This window comes from Talpa occidentalis, unplaced genomic scaffold, assembly GCF_014898055.3.
Source record: "Talpa occidentalis isolate TD23 unplaced genomic scaffold, MPIMG_talOcc4v2.1 talOcc4.3, whole genome shotgun sequence".
In the NCBI taxonomy this organism is placed as follows: domain Eukaryota; kingdom Metazoa; phylum Chordata; class Mammalia; order Eulipotyphla; family Talpidae; genus Talpa; species Talpa occidentalis.
The window spans coordinates 124177941-124195443 of record NW_023603184.1 but is presented as its reverse complement, the minus strand read 5'-3'; the positions used below and the strand labels follow the sequence as shown (position 1 = coordinate 124195443).

At 34.7% G+C, this 17503-nt stretch overlaps 1 protein-coding gene and 1 non-coding gene across 3 annotated transcripts in view; both read left to right on the top strand.

Annotated features, from left to right (window-relative positions):
* The window catches only part of TRAK2 (trafficking kinesin protein 2), a 48814-nt gene that overhangs the window by 20543 nt on the left and 10768 nt on the right, over nt 1-17503 (top strand). Inside the window, exons 2-10 of one of the 2 annotated variants that reach the window (XM_037523837.2) lie at nt 1109-1399; nt 4252-4446; nt 10195-10271; nt 11712-11828; nt 13101-13310; nt 13973-14051; nt 14650-14780; nt 15194-15268; nt 16919-17041. In XM_037523837.2, the coding sequence (XP_037379734.1) occupies nt 1309-1399; nt 4252-4446; nt 10195-10271; nt 11712-11828; nt 13101-13310; nt 13973-14051; nt 14650-14780; nt 15194-15268; nt 16919-17041 (1098 nt within the window). In that variant the 5' untranslated portion in view covers nt 1109-1308. Of the gene's footprint in view, nt 1-1108; nt 1400-4251; nt 4447-7456; nt 7523-10194; nt 10272-11711; nt 11829-13100; nt 13311-13972; nt 14052-14649; nt 14781-15193; nt 15269-16918; nt 17042-17503 lie in introns of those variants that run through there. The other variant, XM_054699991.1, reaches the window with a different exon arrangement.
* On the top strand, nt 15430-15535 carry LOC119256401 (U6 spliceosomal RNA). Its single transcript, XR_005127741.1, has one exon. It is a non-coding gene; the product is annotated as a U6 spliceosomal RNA (small nuclear RNA).

Here is a 17503-nt window from a genome sequence, read left to right as displayed (position 1 = left end):
GGGAGGGATTAGAAAGGGATTAGAGGGAGGGAGGGAGGAGCACAGGGGACTGGGGTGATGGTGCATGGGTGCATGGGTGAAGGAAACTCTATGGAGATTACACCTGAGTGGGTGGTAGGAAGCAAATATTGTTTAAAAATAACAATAATGTAAAAAATAAAAAAAATTGTGGGGGTGGGGGACTGATCCTGTTTAATATATTGATCTAGGAAAGCACTGATTTAGAAAACTGTCTGAATTATTTCACTGTTAAATCAGGGATCGACAAACTTTCGTTGAAGAATCACATAGTCACTCTGGGGAGAGGATTCTACTCACACACACAATACTAAACATCATGCAATGCAAATTATTGTGTATAAAGTATTACTCGGCTCCAAATGTCAGTAGTGCCAAAGTTGAGAAACACTGTTTTATATTATTTTATTTAATCTCCTTTGTGTGTTTATTATGTTTAATTGTTGAGTTTTTTTGTTTTTTTGCTTCAGGACTTTATAGTGTACATGTTTAAATTATCACAGCCTGTCTTCAATTATGTTTTGCTACTTCACCTCTAGTATAAAAGCCTTGCAGCAGCATATTTCCATTTTCTCCTCCTGACCTTTGTGATACATGTACAGACCTCACAATATATTGTTGTTTTATACTATAAGCAGATCATTATTTTTTTAAAAAAGCTTAACAATTTTATTGAATTATAATTAACCTACATCAGATTGCATATATTTCAAGTGTATGATTTTGAAAAGTTTTGACATTTGTATGTACTTGTGAAACTCACCACAATAAAATAATGAACATATTCATCATCCCCAAAGCTTCTCTCTGTCCCTTGGTAATCCTCCCCCAGCCCCAGGCAGCTACTGCTCTGTTTTCTGTCACTACAGATAGGTTTACATTTTCTAAAATTTTATTTAAATGGAATCATGAACTATGTACATTTTTCTCTGGCTTCTTTCATACAGCCAGATTATTTTGAGATTACCCATGTTGTGGGTATCATTAGGAAAACATTCTTAATGACAGATGTGCCAGATAATTGGACTGCTGTTAGTAATGAGCATGCTGAATTCTAAAATCACCTGATGTGTTCTTTTTCGTTTTTTAGGTCATGACTGTTCCAGGGTTTGATGATCACATGAGAGCATTCATTGCTGCAGATGTCATTTGACTCATCAAGAAAAATCTGCTTCAAAGAAAATATTCATACAACCAGATCCATTTCTTTTTTTAATGGCTTGATGGATTTCCTTTATTCTGATTCATACCAAAGCTCTCCTTCTCAACCAAAGCAAGAAAGGATCCTGCATGAGTCAACCCCAGAATGCCATTTTTACATCACCAACAGGTGAAGAAACCCTCATGAATAGCAACCACAGAGACTCAGAGAGCATCACTGGTGAGTCTAGTTTAATAAGTACTGAAGTGCTGCTGCTTACAGGGTAAAATGCAAATTTTGATGTATATGAGTAGACCTGCCATGATGAATCCCTGGACCTCCCTTTCCAGCCTGGTCGCTTCAGAGACTGACTGAATTAATCTCTCTGTCCCAACCAACCTCTTGCATTATCAAAACCTATATTGTGTTCAGTTGCCATCTTTGTCTGACTCCCCTGTATACCACTGAGCCCCTGGTCAGCAGGAGCTGCATCATACTTGTCTTCACATCACCACAGGTCGAGTGAAGAAAGAAGACTTTCGATCTTCTTTTTCAAAACTTGTTTTGCTGATTCTGGATTTTTCACATTTCTGTACTAATTTAATAATCAACTTGTCAATTTCTACCAAAAACGAGTCCTGAAATTTTGAATAGAATTACATAAACTCTGTAAAGAATTGACATCTGAAGACTATTAAGTCTTCTATTCCATAAACATGAAATATCTCTCCACTTTCTTAGGTCTTCTTTAACTTATTTTAACAATAAATATCATTTTTATGACATTCTTATTTACTAAGAATATTATCGCATGTTAAATTATTCAGTGTTTGGATTATATTGTCTTTCTTATAAGACTGTTAAAATTTGTTTTTGCAGGTCCTTAAGTTATTTGTCTGTCCTTTTGAGGCTTGTTTTTAATCTCTGTTTTGTGTGTCTTTAGATCATACTCTAGACCATACCCTCTCATGTGCTTTATTTGAGCATTAATTTAACCCACTACCAGTAAGCATAACCCTTTTAGGACCTTCACTAATTGTCCCAACTGTTCATGAGGTTTTTGCACACAAATCAAATTCATACCTGTCTGAATGTGATATAATAAAGACATAAAGATGTAGAGGAAAATTTGAGTGTGAAGAGGGCAGACCCATTTGGAAACATATTCAAGAGAAATAAAAATAAGCCTTTACCCTTAATTGAGTCAATCTGACTAGAAAGAAGTGGTCATATGGTAGAGACAATTGGAAGATAAAATGGTAGAGAGGGGGTTGTTAAGATGGGACAATCAGAAGAATATGATAGTACATTATCAAAAATACAGAAGCAAACAGGAAGTAGTCTGAAGGATATCTAGCTTGATCTACTAAACATTGATTATATATACATTCATTTTTAAAATCACCTGTAATCAAATTTCTACGTAATTCTGTTAATACTTATTAAAGAAAAACACTGGGAATAGTGGTTTTTCAATGAAGTTTTCTTTTGTTTTTCATTTCCATTTTATGTTTGAATGTCTAAAAGTCCATTTTTAGCTCTACATGTATTTGCAGTCAACTTCTCTTCCTGCAAGTATTACAATGGAGTTTATATGTAATAGAATTGTGGCAGCAAAAATTTGGTCAATTACTTGGAATTTGTAGTAATAAAATTTGAATGTATTTTCAGGACTCTTATTTAAGAGATCTGGTAAAAGTTGAGAGCTTTTCTAGACCCATCTTTAAGCTTTTAAATGTACCTCATCTTTGTAATTATGAAACCACTGTTTGTTTTTCTGGTGAATAGGATTGTCTGATACTGTCAACCTTCTTGTATTTGATTTATTAAATTACCATTATTCAGGTCAAGTAGAATTTTCTCTTTTAAGATATGTTTGGTTTTTTTTTTTTTTTTGATTTATTTATTCATGCATACAAGAACCGGGATACAGGCAGATGTGCGGGAGGGTGAGAGGATTCACCAGAGACAGAGTGGGGAACAGAACAGGCAGATTAACTGAAATACACTGCTGAGGGGAGCAGCAGGCAAGATAGGAGAGGTCTGCCGCACCATGTGGCATTCTCGCCGGCCGGCCGGGATCAAACCTGCGCTTGGCAGAGGCTGCGGGCAGCTTCACAGTGCTGCGCTCAACCGCCTGCGCCACCAGGGGAGGCCCGTAGATATGTTTTCTTAAAATGACCTTTGTTTTTGTTTGCCAGAGTTAGAACATGTTTCTTTACACTGCCCACAAAGGAAATACCAGACCTCTTTAAAAGTGACAGGATTGATATGACATCCTGTGTTTTCTCTACATTAAGCCCTAGTATTTTAAGCATGGTAAAAGGACTTTCTTTCTTTCTTTTTTTTAAGTAAACTGCTAAATTTGGGAGGTGTTAAATGATGAGCAGTATTTGTAACAGGAAGCCAGGAGCAAACACATAAAGTGTTTTTAGAGATGTGTGTCCAGTGGGTAGTCAGAGGTATGCAGGTGGGAGAGGAATAATGTAAAATGTATCCAGGACTAACTGTAGCATATCTTACAAATAGGAGAAAGTACTTATCATGGTACCAGCTGGAATGTTAACATTATTGGTTAACATGTAACTAGTAAATGTTAATTTTTTATAAATATCTAACTGCTGTGAGAATAGACTAACATGTATTATCTCCCCACAGAGTTCAAATTCTGTTATTAAGGAGCATGTAGTTTTATTCCTTTTGAATTGGCTATTTCTACTGGTTGTCTTCTGTTCCCTTTCTCCCCTGCAAGCATATAAATTATTTGAGATCAGCTTTTTTAAGTAAAAGTAAATAGATTAATAAAGTGGAAATAAGACATTTGTCTAAGTTCATTTTAAACTTCAAAGGCAGTTTATTCACTAAATAATATTTTTAGATAGGGTAGTGTTGTTTATATCATTATAGAGTTCTTATACTAATAAAAAGAGAAAGACCAACTGTAGTATATTAATAAAAATCAGTGGAGAAATACTCTTGGCTAATGTTTCTTTGGTAATCCTACTTTTGCAGAACTAATTTTGCTGATTTTTCCTCTGTATCCCAGTAAATTGAAATATATTGGTCTTGTTTGCATGGAATCTCTTCTTTAGATGTTTGCTCCAATGAGGATCTCCCTGAAGTTGAACTGGTGAGTCTGCTAGAAGAGCAGCTACCCCAGTATAAGCTGAGAGTAGACTCTCTCTTTATATATGAAAATCAAGACTGGACTCAGTCCCCACGCCAGCAGCAACATGCATCTGATACCCTCTCTCCAGTCCTTGCCGAAGAAACCTTTCGTTATATGAGTGAGTATTTTTTATTCTTTCAGTTTTTCATTTGAAATAAATATTAGGAGTTTCTTGGTATTGGCCCTTAAAATATTTATGTCCCTAGCCATTGTGCAGTGTTTATTTAATTTAACTCAAGCTAATTTTACACCAAGAGGTGATTGATTCTGATCTGAATGCAGAGTTTGTCATTATTATGACTGAGTACCTCCCATAGCACACACATACACAGATGTTTCCATTTCTCCCACCTTTTACTTAATGATTTCCTCAAACCAAGTAGAAAAGGAAACTTAAAAAAAAAAAGTAGTGGAGTTATTTAAAATTTTTTAATTAACATATTCCTTTATATCTCTCAACATCTGTTATCCCAAATAGTTTGATGTCTTGTGCCATCAGGGTTTTGATTTTCCTTGTTGAACACAGAGGAAATATGTCAGTCATTAAGAACCATAGTTCTTGGATACATAAATAGTTAATAATGCCAAGGAGAAATAAGTGCATACTGAACAGTGGTCTCTATTGTTTACTTAAGGTTTCATAAAGAATATTTCAGTAAAAGACTAAGCCAGATTTATCGTGAAATATGTTTTATACCAAACCCTTAGAAATGGCAAAACTTACATAGAACACTTTTTAACTTTAAAGTATGAAGACCTTTTTTCCTTTTGGCCTCCTTCCAAAAACCTACGGTCAGACAGAGCTTACTAACTCTTTATCCATTCACTGTAAAAATGGGTTCATAGTGACTGTTAAGATTATATAATAAAAGTCTGTAAGTTCAATGTCGATAGGCTTATGGAATTCTTTTCTTGAGAATTAAATATGAGACTGCATCAGGTCTTAGACATTTTCCCAGTGAGTCCTTCAGTGTTTATAAAGATTGTAGCTGGAGAATGATTGTTGTGAAATACTCATTTTCATAGTAATAATTAACTTGCTTTCACTATTTGTTTCCAAGAACCAGTTTACTTACTGCCCAGAAAAAGAATTGTAAACCATTGTTTACACTTGAAATGGAATTTGAAGATACTCAAAAATGTATTTCTGCTTTCAATAATTATTTTAAGTAGCTGAATATTAAATAAAGGCTCCGAAGATTTACTTAACTCTCTAGCTTGCGAAGTTGCTTGCTTGATATTTTCTGGAAAATGATTTTTAGTAGGAGTACTATTTTTATTTCCGTTTCCCTTTATGAGTTTTCAGATATTTGAGAAGAAAATTTCAAACTGAAATTTCACCAGTATAAATTTTATAGTTTATTTTAATAAAGTGGCACAGAAAGTGACCCTTAATTTACTTGTTCTCTGCCCTGTAGGCCACTGAAGGGTGAAACTATAGCTGGAAAGATGTCTTAGATCATGATCTAATGGGGTTGCTTTTAGAAAGAATTTTAAATAAAAGATTAGAAATAAAAAATGTTAATTCTGAAATACTTGGTTTTTAGGACTTTATACAAACCAACTGTAATGTTCAAGGGAGCAGTTTAAAACTTGACATTAAATGGAGTGAATCTCAGATCCGTACTTCAAGTTTCTAGAAAACAACCTTGTTTCTTCAGTCTTATGGTACTTTTTCACTTCAACAATTTGAAAGTCAAATTATGTATGTTATACCTAAGATCATGAAGCAAATAAGCTAGGATTATAATTAGTCCATAAAACCCGATCTCTATACTATAATTACACTGTGTATGTTAAAGATCAGTTCTTTAGGTTAATAGTTCACTTAAGTGAAAATAAACTTCATTACGAAGTTCCATCTCAGGAATATAAAAGATAAGTGATTTACCTTATATAGTAAATTTATCAAGGATTTAAAAAGTAAGATGTAAAACAGTCTCCTACCCTTTCCCACAGTGTTCTATTCCCTTGAGATGTCACAATTTGTGGTTTTGAATAATAATTACATGCCTTGCAAGCCATTCCAGGGCTCGCTTCCTGGTGTTACTTTAGCTCCTTCTTATCCCTTCTTTCCTCACATGCCAATAAGTATTTGTGCTCATTAAAATTAATTTTAACAATTAATAAGGAGTGGCATGAGCAGAGGCACTTTCTCACTTATGTAATAAAGAAATTAAAAGCGCTCTGAGAAGAAAATAAAGAAATTTCTAAGGAAACATGAACAGGCCTTGGTTTGGGCACCGAGCTCAAGTAACAAAAGGATAATAATGGTTGTTCCCTGAAACCCCCCAGAGAACCAGGAAAAGATTGTTTATTTTTAAATAGAACACTTGTGAGTAATGGGTAGGTCAAGAAAATAGTTCCATCCTAGTTCCTGCAACACACACACAGTTTAAGATGCTCAAAGAATGTTTAATATGTGGAACAGGTCATTCCAGGGTTTTCTTAATTTTGTCAAGAGTGAGACCCAGAATGAGCTGTGGGACAAGGGGCTGCAAACAGAGTACACGGTAACAGAAAGTATCATTTCTTCATGTAAACACTAAAAATGGAAATGTGGTCTGCCTTTCAGGGCATTTTTATTTGGTAATAAAAGTTTACTGTACCACTTCCTAATGTATAAGAAAAAGAGGGAGCGAAAGTAATTGTTTGTCTAAGTTTTATTTAAGTATCAACAACATCACTTGGGTGCTTTTTAGAAATGCAAATTTTTGGACCCTCTCCTGATTTACAGAATCAGAAACTCTAGGAGTGTGGCAAAGCAATCTGTGTTTTAACAAATCCTCCTGGTAGGACTCATGCACACTTAGATTTGAGAACCACTGTTGTAAAGCTTTGTCAACAAAAGCCAAATGGCCATTTCAAAAGGACATTAATTGGAAGAATTTAAGGAATTAAAGAAGGTGTACAGTTTCACAGAGATACACAGTTATAGAAATATTGCTTCTGATAGTTATTTTTTTTTTCAAGCTCTGCCCTCATTAACCTGTACTGGCAGGAAAGGAAATATAACTTAAAATGTTCAGAAAGCAAACACTGTAAGTCACGGCATGGATGATAAGAGATTTATAATTTCTTAGATCAGCCTTCTCTGACAGAAGAGAGTTAAGTCAGGTATACCCTAAAGAAAACGGTCCCTCAAATCATTGTCTGTAGTACTTCTTTCTCCCCAGCAAACCTGCGGAAAGATGGTATGTATCATCAGTCTCCTCCTTTTTATGCTATCTCAGTTCTTTTGAAGGCAGTTTTTGTACTGCAGAAGTGTTCTCAGTGTTATAGCAACAGAGCTGCAGTCTCTTTTTTGAGGTTAAAATTATAATACTTGTTGGTTGTTGTCAGAAACTATTGTAGCTCAACTATGCCATGTGGGTAGTGTTTGAGTGTTATTTTTTTTTTTTAATTATTTTGTCTTTGTTTTGCTGTGGGAGGGTTGAAGAGTGATGAAAGATTGGAAGTCTTAAAAATTGTCGTTTCCTATCCTTAAAAAAATGAGAATTGGGGTGGTTAATGTGAAATAATGCAGTTAAAACAGAAAGATTAGTACTTTGTGTATATACCCCCCTCGATGTTTTTTCAGAAACATTAGGTTCTCCAAATATTACACAAAAATGTTGAAGATTAATTAGCAACCTCCAGAAACAAAGTTGCAAAATTTTTTTGTAAAAATATTTATACCCTTATGTGTAAATATTTTTTTCATAGAGTTAAGGTAAGTTCTTGTCTGGAAACAAGCAAGGAGCATTGCTAATTTCTGTACTATTTTGTGTATTTTTAACTGTTGAGAACTGAAAAGAATGTAGAAATTGATGGAATTGATTATAATAAAGTCATCCTGCTGATTTTCTCATTTTTGGTTACAGAATTACAGTGAAGAATTAAATCTGTGGCCTTGGAAGCATTTAATCACAAGGCCTAAAAGCCAAGAAAACACTTAAGAGTATTGCCCTGAGTACTTCTGGAATCATCCCAAGCAGCGTGTCTTTATCCAGGACTGTTGTGTTAGGGAAGAAAAACAGACTGATTAGGCTGCAGAGAGGAATCCATTGTGTTCTTATATGTTTTGTGACTGACTGACATCAAATTGAGCAGATCGATTTTATTTCATCAGCTAGAGCATCAACTGTTGATGCTGCTCTTAGTGAAGCCGTCATAGAAACAACAGCCTGGTGCACAGAGCCCATTAGTTGGAATGAGCAGCCCCAGGTTTTTTCTTATGACCTTTTGAGGTGGAAGTCATTATCACCTCCATATTCTCCTGCTTTGCCATTACTAGCTTGCTTTGTGGTCTTGGGCATGTCACATAATTGTTATTGTCAAGATTCCTTACAAGAAAATGAAATCATTCAAAACTAGGTAACTTCTTAAGGTACCCCTGTTTATTCTAAGACTGTGACACATGGTAAGCATTTATAGGAAGTATATTTTAGTTTCTTCTCACTAAGCTATGTTTCATTCTAAACATTTCTTATTACTGTATCCTTCATCTTCTGTTCCCATTTCATCATGTGTGACTTGTTGCTCACCAGTGTTTAGTACATCCTTAACTTGCTTTACTTCAGATTAAATTTACCACTTCATCTTCAACTCTGGCCAGTCATGTAACATGAACCATGTCATGGATTTTTTTTTAATTAGTTTTATAAAAACTGTTTTTAACTGACTCCGGAATTCTTGGTTCTTGCTTTGAGTATTAATCCCAAATTGCTGGTTTTCATCCCTAATTCCATAATAGAGCACCTGAGCATCTTTTACTTACTACCTGGGGCTACTCCAAAATTAAATTAGCATCAGGAATTAAAACTTAACTGTCCTGGGTTACATCTGGTTTTTAGACCATTATGTGGTTTCTGTAGTTAGTTTAGAGAATAGATACACTGATTTGATTTTTCCCCTCATCTTAATTTTGGGAATAAAGGTAGAGGAGATTGCACATTCTAAGTGTCTGCTTTATTTTTAAATCTTTATTCCTGCTGTGCTGCCAAATTAAATAGTAGATTCCTTAGTCCCAAAAGCCTGTTTCCCTTATCCTGTAATTAAACTATGGAGCCACTTTCTCTAACTTGAAATATAAATTATTTTGGAGTAAAAATGTTTCTTTCTAGAGTTTTTGTTTTCTTTTTGTCACTTTAAAACTTTTTCCACTATCTCTAATACTGTCAACCAGCACATTTGCCCTTCTCATTGGAGCTAACTTATCCAAATTCATTGACAGTTCCTGAATTTATGAAGTACAGAAATATGGGGCTTGCTAATGCAAGTTCTAGTATTAGTATACAATTTATTTTGTAGCTAGTGCCTATATATGAGAAATATTATCACAAAGATAAAGGATTTGTGATAAAGCCTGAAAGGATTATAGTTCATAATAGAACTACCAAAAGTCTTACAAGTCCTATTCCTTGTTACTGTTATTAGCGCACATGGTGTAGGTGATTATAGATGTTCAAGATAACCACAACAGAATTTTAATTAGATTCCTTTGCAACAGTATACTCCCTCAATAATTTAGATTAAGACATAAAATAATTGGCAATGTAATTATTCTTCTAGCTCATATCCTCTCGTGTGAGTGGGCCAAACTTCTGATCTCACTAAGGGACAAGATAGGAGGTGACTGCCTTGTGATCAGTTGATAGTTTCTTATCGGTTGTATGATGCACATTTTGTTTATAATAATTGGTCTGTTTCCTGAGTCTCTAATGCATGAAACATTTCTTTCCTTTTTTTTTTTTTTTAACCATATTTTTATTCTCCTGGATGGCTCTTTGTAAAAGACTGGGTTTGTTATCTTTCAGATCTTATGCATATTTAAGACTTCCTATTACTTCTAAAACTTCTAAAGTGTTGTTTTTAACTGCCTTAGTTCTAGGCACAGACAGGGTGGAGCAGATGACCAAAACTTACAATGACATCGACATGGTTACACATCTCCTTGCAGAGGTAGGAATATAATTTTGCTTTCTCCAGTACAAAAAGCTGAAATCTGAAGATCATTTGGAATCTATCAAATTATTCATCAAATGAAAATTGATGATGTCTTTACTCTGAGTCATTTTAAATAGGTTGTTACAACTGGCATATAGACTAGCATTCCAAAACAGAACAATTCTTGAAGTTTTAGTGTTATAAAGTTGAAGATGGTTTAATTTTTGTTGTTGTGGATGATGTTATAGTGGTGCTTGCTGGCCTCCCTGTTGTAGAAAAATAATCTTTAAAAACTATTATTTAGTAATAAATCCTTGCTGTTACTCTGGAGCAGAGCTGTCCATTCAAGAAACACTCCTTTACAGATCAACACCTGCAATTGTTTGCTTTCAGTTTAGGCTGTTATCCATGACGTTTAGATGTATAGTGTATCTCTTATAATTGGCAGTCATAGAGATCTCTCTAGTTACTTCAGTTTAAGTTGATCTTAATGAAAGACTGATCTTCACTTTGAAGTACCCTTCCCCCCACTTCAGCTCCCTGGAATGATTCTGTTTTTGCCACTAAGTCTATATTGAAAATCCATTCATATGTTTTTATGTACTATAGAGCAAAAGGGTAGAAGCTTAATTTTGTTTATATTGACTAATGTAAGTGGTACCCATACTCTCATAAGGCAGATATATATTGACAATTTTCCATCCTACAGAATATAAGCCTTGGACCACCATGTAAAGGGATTCCTTGGCCCTTACTATCCCCTTCTACCCAGAAAGAGTAACTTTTGCCTTGCTTGACTTTTCTGTAGACCTTCCTACATACTACCACCAACAAGAATTCCTCTTGTACTCTAAGTAGAATCCTATAAATCCAAAATTTATATTTTTTCTCCCTATTTTATTTCACATTATCATTCTTGCACCATTTGACAATAGGGCTTCTTACTGTGCTTTCCTCTGAATTTCTACCTCTGAATGCACTTAAGCTTTGCCCTAATTGGAACTTTTTAGCATACCTATGTGATCCCTGTATCCTAAATACTTTATACTAAATTATTACTCTGCTTAATAGGTAAATGCAGTCAACAAATATTAGTTGCACATTTATTGTGTGGTGGGCCCTGTCCTCATTATAAAGACTACATTGATTTTCTGACTCCCCAAAGTTGTAAGTAAAAAAGATTGGGTTATTGGATCCTAATCAATAGAGTGATGAATAAATCTCATTGATATAAAAAAAAGAGATGCCCTCATGCATTTATAGCCATGGTGGTCATTCATTTGACCAGCATTTATTAATTACTGCCTGTGTATTATGCTCTGTGTTCATTTATGGTATCTGGGCATTAAAAAAGATTTTGGTGCATTTTAGGATACTGCTTTTGACTACAGAATTTCTAAACTACCATTTAATTTTGTTTATATTTAAGAAAAGGTATGTCTGATATTTTAACAGAGGGATCGGGATCTGGAGCTAGCTGCTCGAATTGGACAAGCACTCTTAAAGCGGAACCATGTCTTGTCTGAGCAGAATGAGGCCCTGGAGGAGCAATTGGGACAAGCCTTTGATCAAGTAAGTCTTTGGTCAAGTATTACAGGATGAATAACTAGGTCTTGAGCAATGGTAAGTTATTTTCTTTGATGTCCTTGAAGTGGTGACAATAGATAGGTATATAACACCAGTACATGTTGACCTTGTTGGTAACATTTGAACTAACCAGTAGAGAAATGAAATGATATTGTACAGAGGAATGCTTAAGTGGCCCCACCTTTGTCAGTACAAAACCCTATATTCGGTACCTGCATAGAGTCTGAACATTTTATCCTCATGCTTTTGTGTAGATTTTGTGTATGATATTTTAAATTCTTAAAAATTTATCCCCATGGGGGCCTCCCTGGTGGCACAAGGGTTAAGACGCAACCTATGAAGCTATCCTCAGCTCCGACCAGCCAGGGAGCAACCCACATGGCGCAGCAGACCTCTCCTGACTCGCCTGCTGCTCCCCTCAGCAGTGTACTTTGGTCAATCTGCCTGTTCTGTTCCCCATTCTGTTTCTGGTGAATCCTCTCACCCCACATGCCTCTGGCCTATACCCCAGCTCTTGTATGCGTAAATAAATAAATCTTTAAAAAAAAAATTATCCCCATGTAATAGATACCTAAGTGAAATATCTTTATGCAAAAACCAACAAAAAGAGAAAAGGAAATTTTTGAAAATATGTTTACTCCACAGTAATAATTGTGTTTAGTGGGAACTCCTTTATTATTAACTTGAATGGTTTAATTTCAAATTTTCTATTGTTATTTGTTATTACCTAGTTCCATATATATTTTAAAAATATGCTTATGCTTAATAGCATTTGAGACTTTATGATAAAAATATTTATTCCCTCTTGGGAATAGTTTTGACTGACCTTGGCAAGTGTTGTAGACTTTTATAGCTTAAAAGTACAAACCTTTAGGATGAGCATTTGAAGTAAAAGTCTGTTCTGATACTTTGAAGATTCTTCACTTTTGTTTTCATCTGTGAATGTATCATTATCTTATATGAACATTCTTCCTATGTTTCTTTTACATAGACTGTGAAACTGGGTTTCTCTTCTCTCCTAGTATAGAAAAAGCTGTTATTTGTTGAGTTAATGCTCTGAAATTATAGTTTAAGGAAGTATCTGAAGTGTGTTAATCTCGTTTCAGCACTTGCTACTTCAGTCAGCAAAATGTAGCAGTTGGTTTTATTACTTTGTTTTTTGGTGAGAAACAATTGCTTCATTAATTAGAAGCTATGTTTCATATAAACCCTGCAAAATGAAGAATATCTTGTAAATTGAGTACCTTTTTTGTGCAGGTTAATCAACTGCAGCATGAACTATCCAAGAAAGATGAGTTACTTCGAATTGTCTCCATTGCTTCAGAAGAAAGTGAAACTGATTCCAGCTGTTCTACCCCTCTTCGGTTCAATGAATCCTTCAGTTTATCTCAAGGTTTGCTGCAGTTGGACATGCTGCAAGAAAAGCTCAAGGAACTGGAAGAAGAAAATATGGCTCTTCGATCCAAGGTACTTTGAATTTATTTCCCACTTTCCTTTATTTAAAAAACTGAAAGATTAGGTTCAGGTGTTATTGAGGTAAAATGTGACATAACTAAGGATTTGCTTTTGAATTCCAGTCAGGGTATGGAGTTGGGGAGTGACAGCAAAGGCACATATATTCATTGTTACTTAGATCCCTCTGAAAAGTGGATAATGGGCAGTTGACAGGTGAAATAGAGAAATCCACAGCATAGAATATTGATCTTGAGGAGTTTACGCAGATAACTGGGTAAGTTACAGCTGTGGTAAGGGCTGTGTCTGATAATTACTAGATCCTGTGCGCTTGTGTGGTGGAGGGGAATCAAAGAACTCCTACTTACACAAGTAACATTTTAGCTGAGGCTAGGAACTAACCAGGTGGAGTTATATGGTGAAAGGAAGGGGCCTGGAGGATGAGCAGGCATGCCAAACACCCCTAGAGGAATGAAGGGGAGATGGGTGTCATGTCCTTTTCCATACCTTTATTTTATGGTAGGTAAAGCTATGTAGTTTTTCTCCCCTTTGTAAGTGCTGAGCTTTAAAATGATAATTAAAGGGTTTTTTTTGGGGGGGTGGGAGTGGGGGAGTTTAGTTAATACTGTAAAATTATTAGATGTTATCGCCAACTGATTTTTTTTTTTTTCTTAAAGGCTTGTCACATAAAGACTGAAACTATTACCTATGAAGAGAAGGAACAACAACTTGTCCATGACTGTGTTAAGGAACTCCGTAAGTACTAACGTATTCTGTTTTGTAGCTTTTGGATAATTCTTTGGTTTAATATCTCCAACTCAGAAATTAAATTATTTAAAATAGAAGCATCTCAAGAAACAGTTTTAAATAGTCACTGAAAATTGTGGAGTATAACACTGAGCCCACAACCCTAAATAAAATACTGTATGTACTCTTAAGAAATATATTTGTTTCAAATTGTCATCATCATCTAAATAAAGATATGTTTCTATAAATTGCCACCTGTCAGAGTAAAAGGAACCAAACCTCTTATTTTGTTGATGAGGAAATAGTCTGTAGAGAATCTGATTTGCCAAAGTCAGAAAACTGATAAGTGACAGAATTCTTAAATGATGACTTGTCATTGATACGGAAAAAGAGTGAAGCAAAACCTTTTAACTTACTTGCCTTTACAAGTCCTTTCTTTTTCACTTCAACGTCTTCTATTAATTTGGAGCCTTTTCAAGTTTATTTAAAAGAAAAACCTATTTGTGATAGTTCATTTCTTGTCACAAAACAGGATTTGACTCAATCCATACTTGCACCCTACATTTGCATCAGTTTTTTTTTGTTTGTTTGATTGTTTGTTTCCAAGGTGAAACGAATGCGCAGATGTCCAAAATGACTGAAGAATTGTCCGGGAAGAGTGATGAACTGATTCGATACCAGGAAGAGATTTCCTCTCTCCTGTCTCAGATTGTAGATCTTCAACACAAACTTAAAGAAGTAGGTTCATTCTTTCATTCAACAGATGCTTGTTAAGCACTGACCTGCTAAGTGCTAAAGTACATTAAACAAAATAAACAGGCTTCCTGCCCTTATGAAGTGCTTTAATCTGATTATTGTTTTAGTCTCCTCCCAGTTACGAAGTATCGTTTGTAACTACTTTCAGGTCACTATTTCCCTCCTTACCATGAGGTTAGATTTTCTCCAGAAAGTTGTGGTATGAATTGACTCATGTTCATTGTCCTGTGAACACCCTGATGATTTTTGTATTCTGCCCATTTATTATCTTATTTAACCTTTGAAAAATTAGCATTTTATAAGTGTTTACACTATATCCTTCAGAGAAACTCTTAAAAAAAAGAGATGTTTGTTTTATGGGATAGCTTCATGTGTCTCTTTAACTATTTTGCTAGCATGTGATTGAGAAAGAAGAACTGAGGCTTCACCTACAAGCTTCCAAAGATGCCCAAAGACAACTAACAATGGAAGTAAGGAAATCTTTATCTTCTGCACTATGGGAGGGAGTTTCTTTCATTTTCATGAATAAGAATTATTAAAGGGTACTGCCAGATTTAAAACAACAATAACAACAGAAGATTAAGACAAAATTATGAGCCTAAGAATGAAAGCATTTTAAAAAGTGTGTTTTGTGCTCACTTCAGCAGCACAGATAATTAAAATTGGGCTGATAGAGAATATTAGTATGTCCCCTGCACAAGGATGACATGCAAATTTGTGAAGTGTACCATATTTTAAATAAATAATTCTGTCTCTAAAAGTAATAATTGCCAATATCCTTCTAGATTTCTAGGAAAAAGAATTTCACTGTTTTAAGATTCTTGTAGGAATATGTGACCCTTCTATCAGTTTACTTTTGTAGACCCAATAGTTTTAAAATAAGAATATTTTTAACAATTGATGTTTTTGCAGGTCAGGGGAAATAGCAAAAAATCTCACTTTCTATGATTTAAATTCTATTTATTCAATATAAATTAGCATGCATAAGAATCACCTGGGAGAGTGAGTTTTAAATATAGGTTCCCAGGCAGCCAGCCCCAGAAGCTTCTAATCGAGTAGATCTAGAGTGAGGGCAATCTGTACCTCAGTCCGGTGATGCTGATGATCCTGTTCATATACCACACTTGTTTGTTTTCCACTTCTTTCTTATAGTTTATTGCATGGTAGCCATTAGGAATGACTTCAGATATTTATACAGACATGACTTCCTGTCTGGGGTACTGTGCTAAAAATTTGAAGTCTTCGTGTAAGAGGTGAAATTTCAAATAGTCATTCAAGAACTAAAATAAAAGAGCTCATGGAGAAAAGAAAATGGTCAAACACAAATAGGGAAAATGAACAAAATAACCAGTATGTAGTTTCTACAATATTTTTTAAAGAACCAGCAATTAGATTATAAAATTTGACGTTAGAAAATGTTTTCAAATATTTCAGTAAACTAGAATATTTTTGAAGTTAAAATACATTCTAATAATTATGTGCTCTTTTACCATGCTTGTGTGTCTTGACTATCGAGAAGATTGTGAAATAAGTGAGAAGAAACTAGTTATTTGGTATGATTGAGCACCCTGGCATACCATGTGCAATGCTTTGTAGATTTGATCATGTCATGTACAGACTTAAGAGATGTTTAAAATATATGTATATACACACATAACTATAATTAAGCCAGGTCAATGATTTGTTTGTCAAAGTCAGCCAGGATTTCTGTTTTCTCATCAAAGTTATAATGAAACAACCTTGAGTGATAAGAGAAACAGCATTATTCAAGGATGTGGTATATATAACATTGTGCTAAACCTAACTTAACCATAGCTATTACACTTCCTCTATAAGTTTTTTTAAGGACATGAAGTATTAAATATTAATTGAAAATAGGATTATCTCAGCTACATTCAGATTCTTAGGAAAATCTTACTTACATATGATTCTGGCCAAGACATTCCCTAATTCTTGCAACTTCAAATATATTCCCTTGCCTAGTTTGTTTCAGAGTCTTTGTATTGAAATTATATGCATAAAGTTAGCTAGCCCTATGGCTATAATCGATACTTATTCCAATGGGGTTTTTACCCCCATTGTTATTTTGAGAATGTAGTAGAATATGTCATTTCTTCCAGCTGCATGAGTTACAAGACAGGAATATGGAGTGTCTGGGAATGTTACATGAATCCCAAGAAGAAATAAAGGAACTTCGTAGTAGATCTGGCCCAGCTGCTCATCTTTACTTCTCCCAGTCTGGGGTAAGGAAATGAGAAAGAGGCTGTGTATTTAAGGAAAGTTGTTAAAGAGTAGATTTTATTACTGATGGTGTAAAGCACCTTGAGAAGACATAATCCATTTGTCCTTGTTTCTGGAATTCAGTTATTGAGTTAGGCTTTAATCTGCATCTACTTTAATTCTCATTTATCACAGCCTTCTAACAGATGACCATCCATATTTGTTGTATTACATAAGATGAACTCTCAGGAAATTGGGATTACGCCTGTGTGCTGCAGAGCCACTTAAATTTGGGTCATCCTTATCGTAGGCCTCCCACATGCCACTTATTCAAATATTGCTCTGAATAATTAAAACCTCTTTTAATAGATCTACAATTGTTTCTTGGTATATTTAACTCCAGTTAGAGTATAATCCCATCAACACAAATCTAAAAAAGTATAATCTTATCTTTCTCAGTTATTACTATTATAGTTACCAAATGC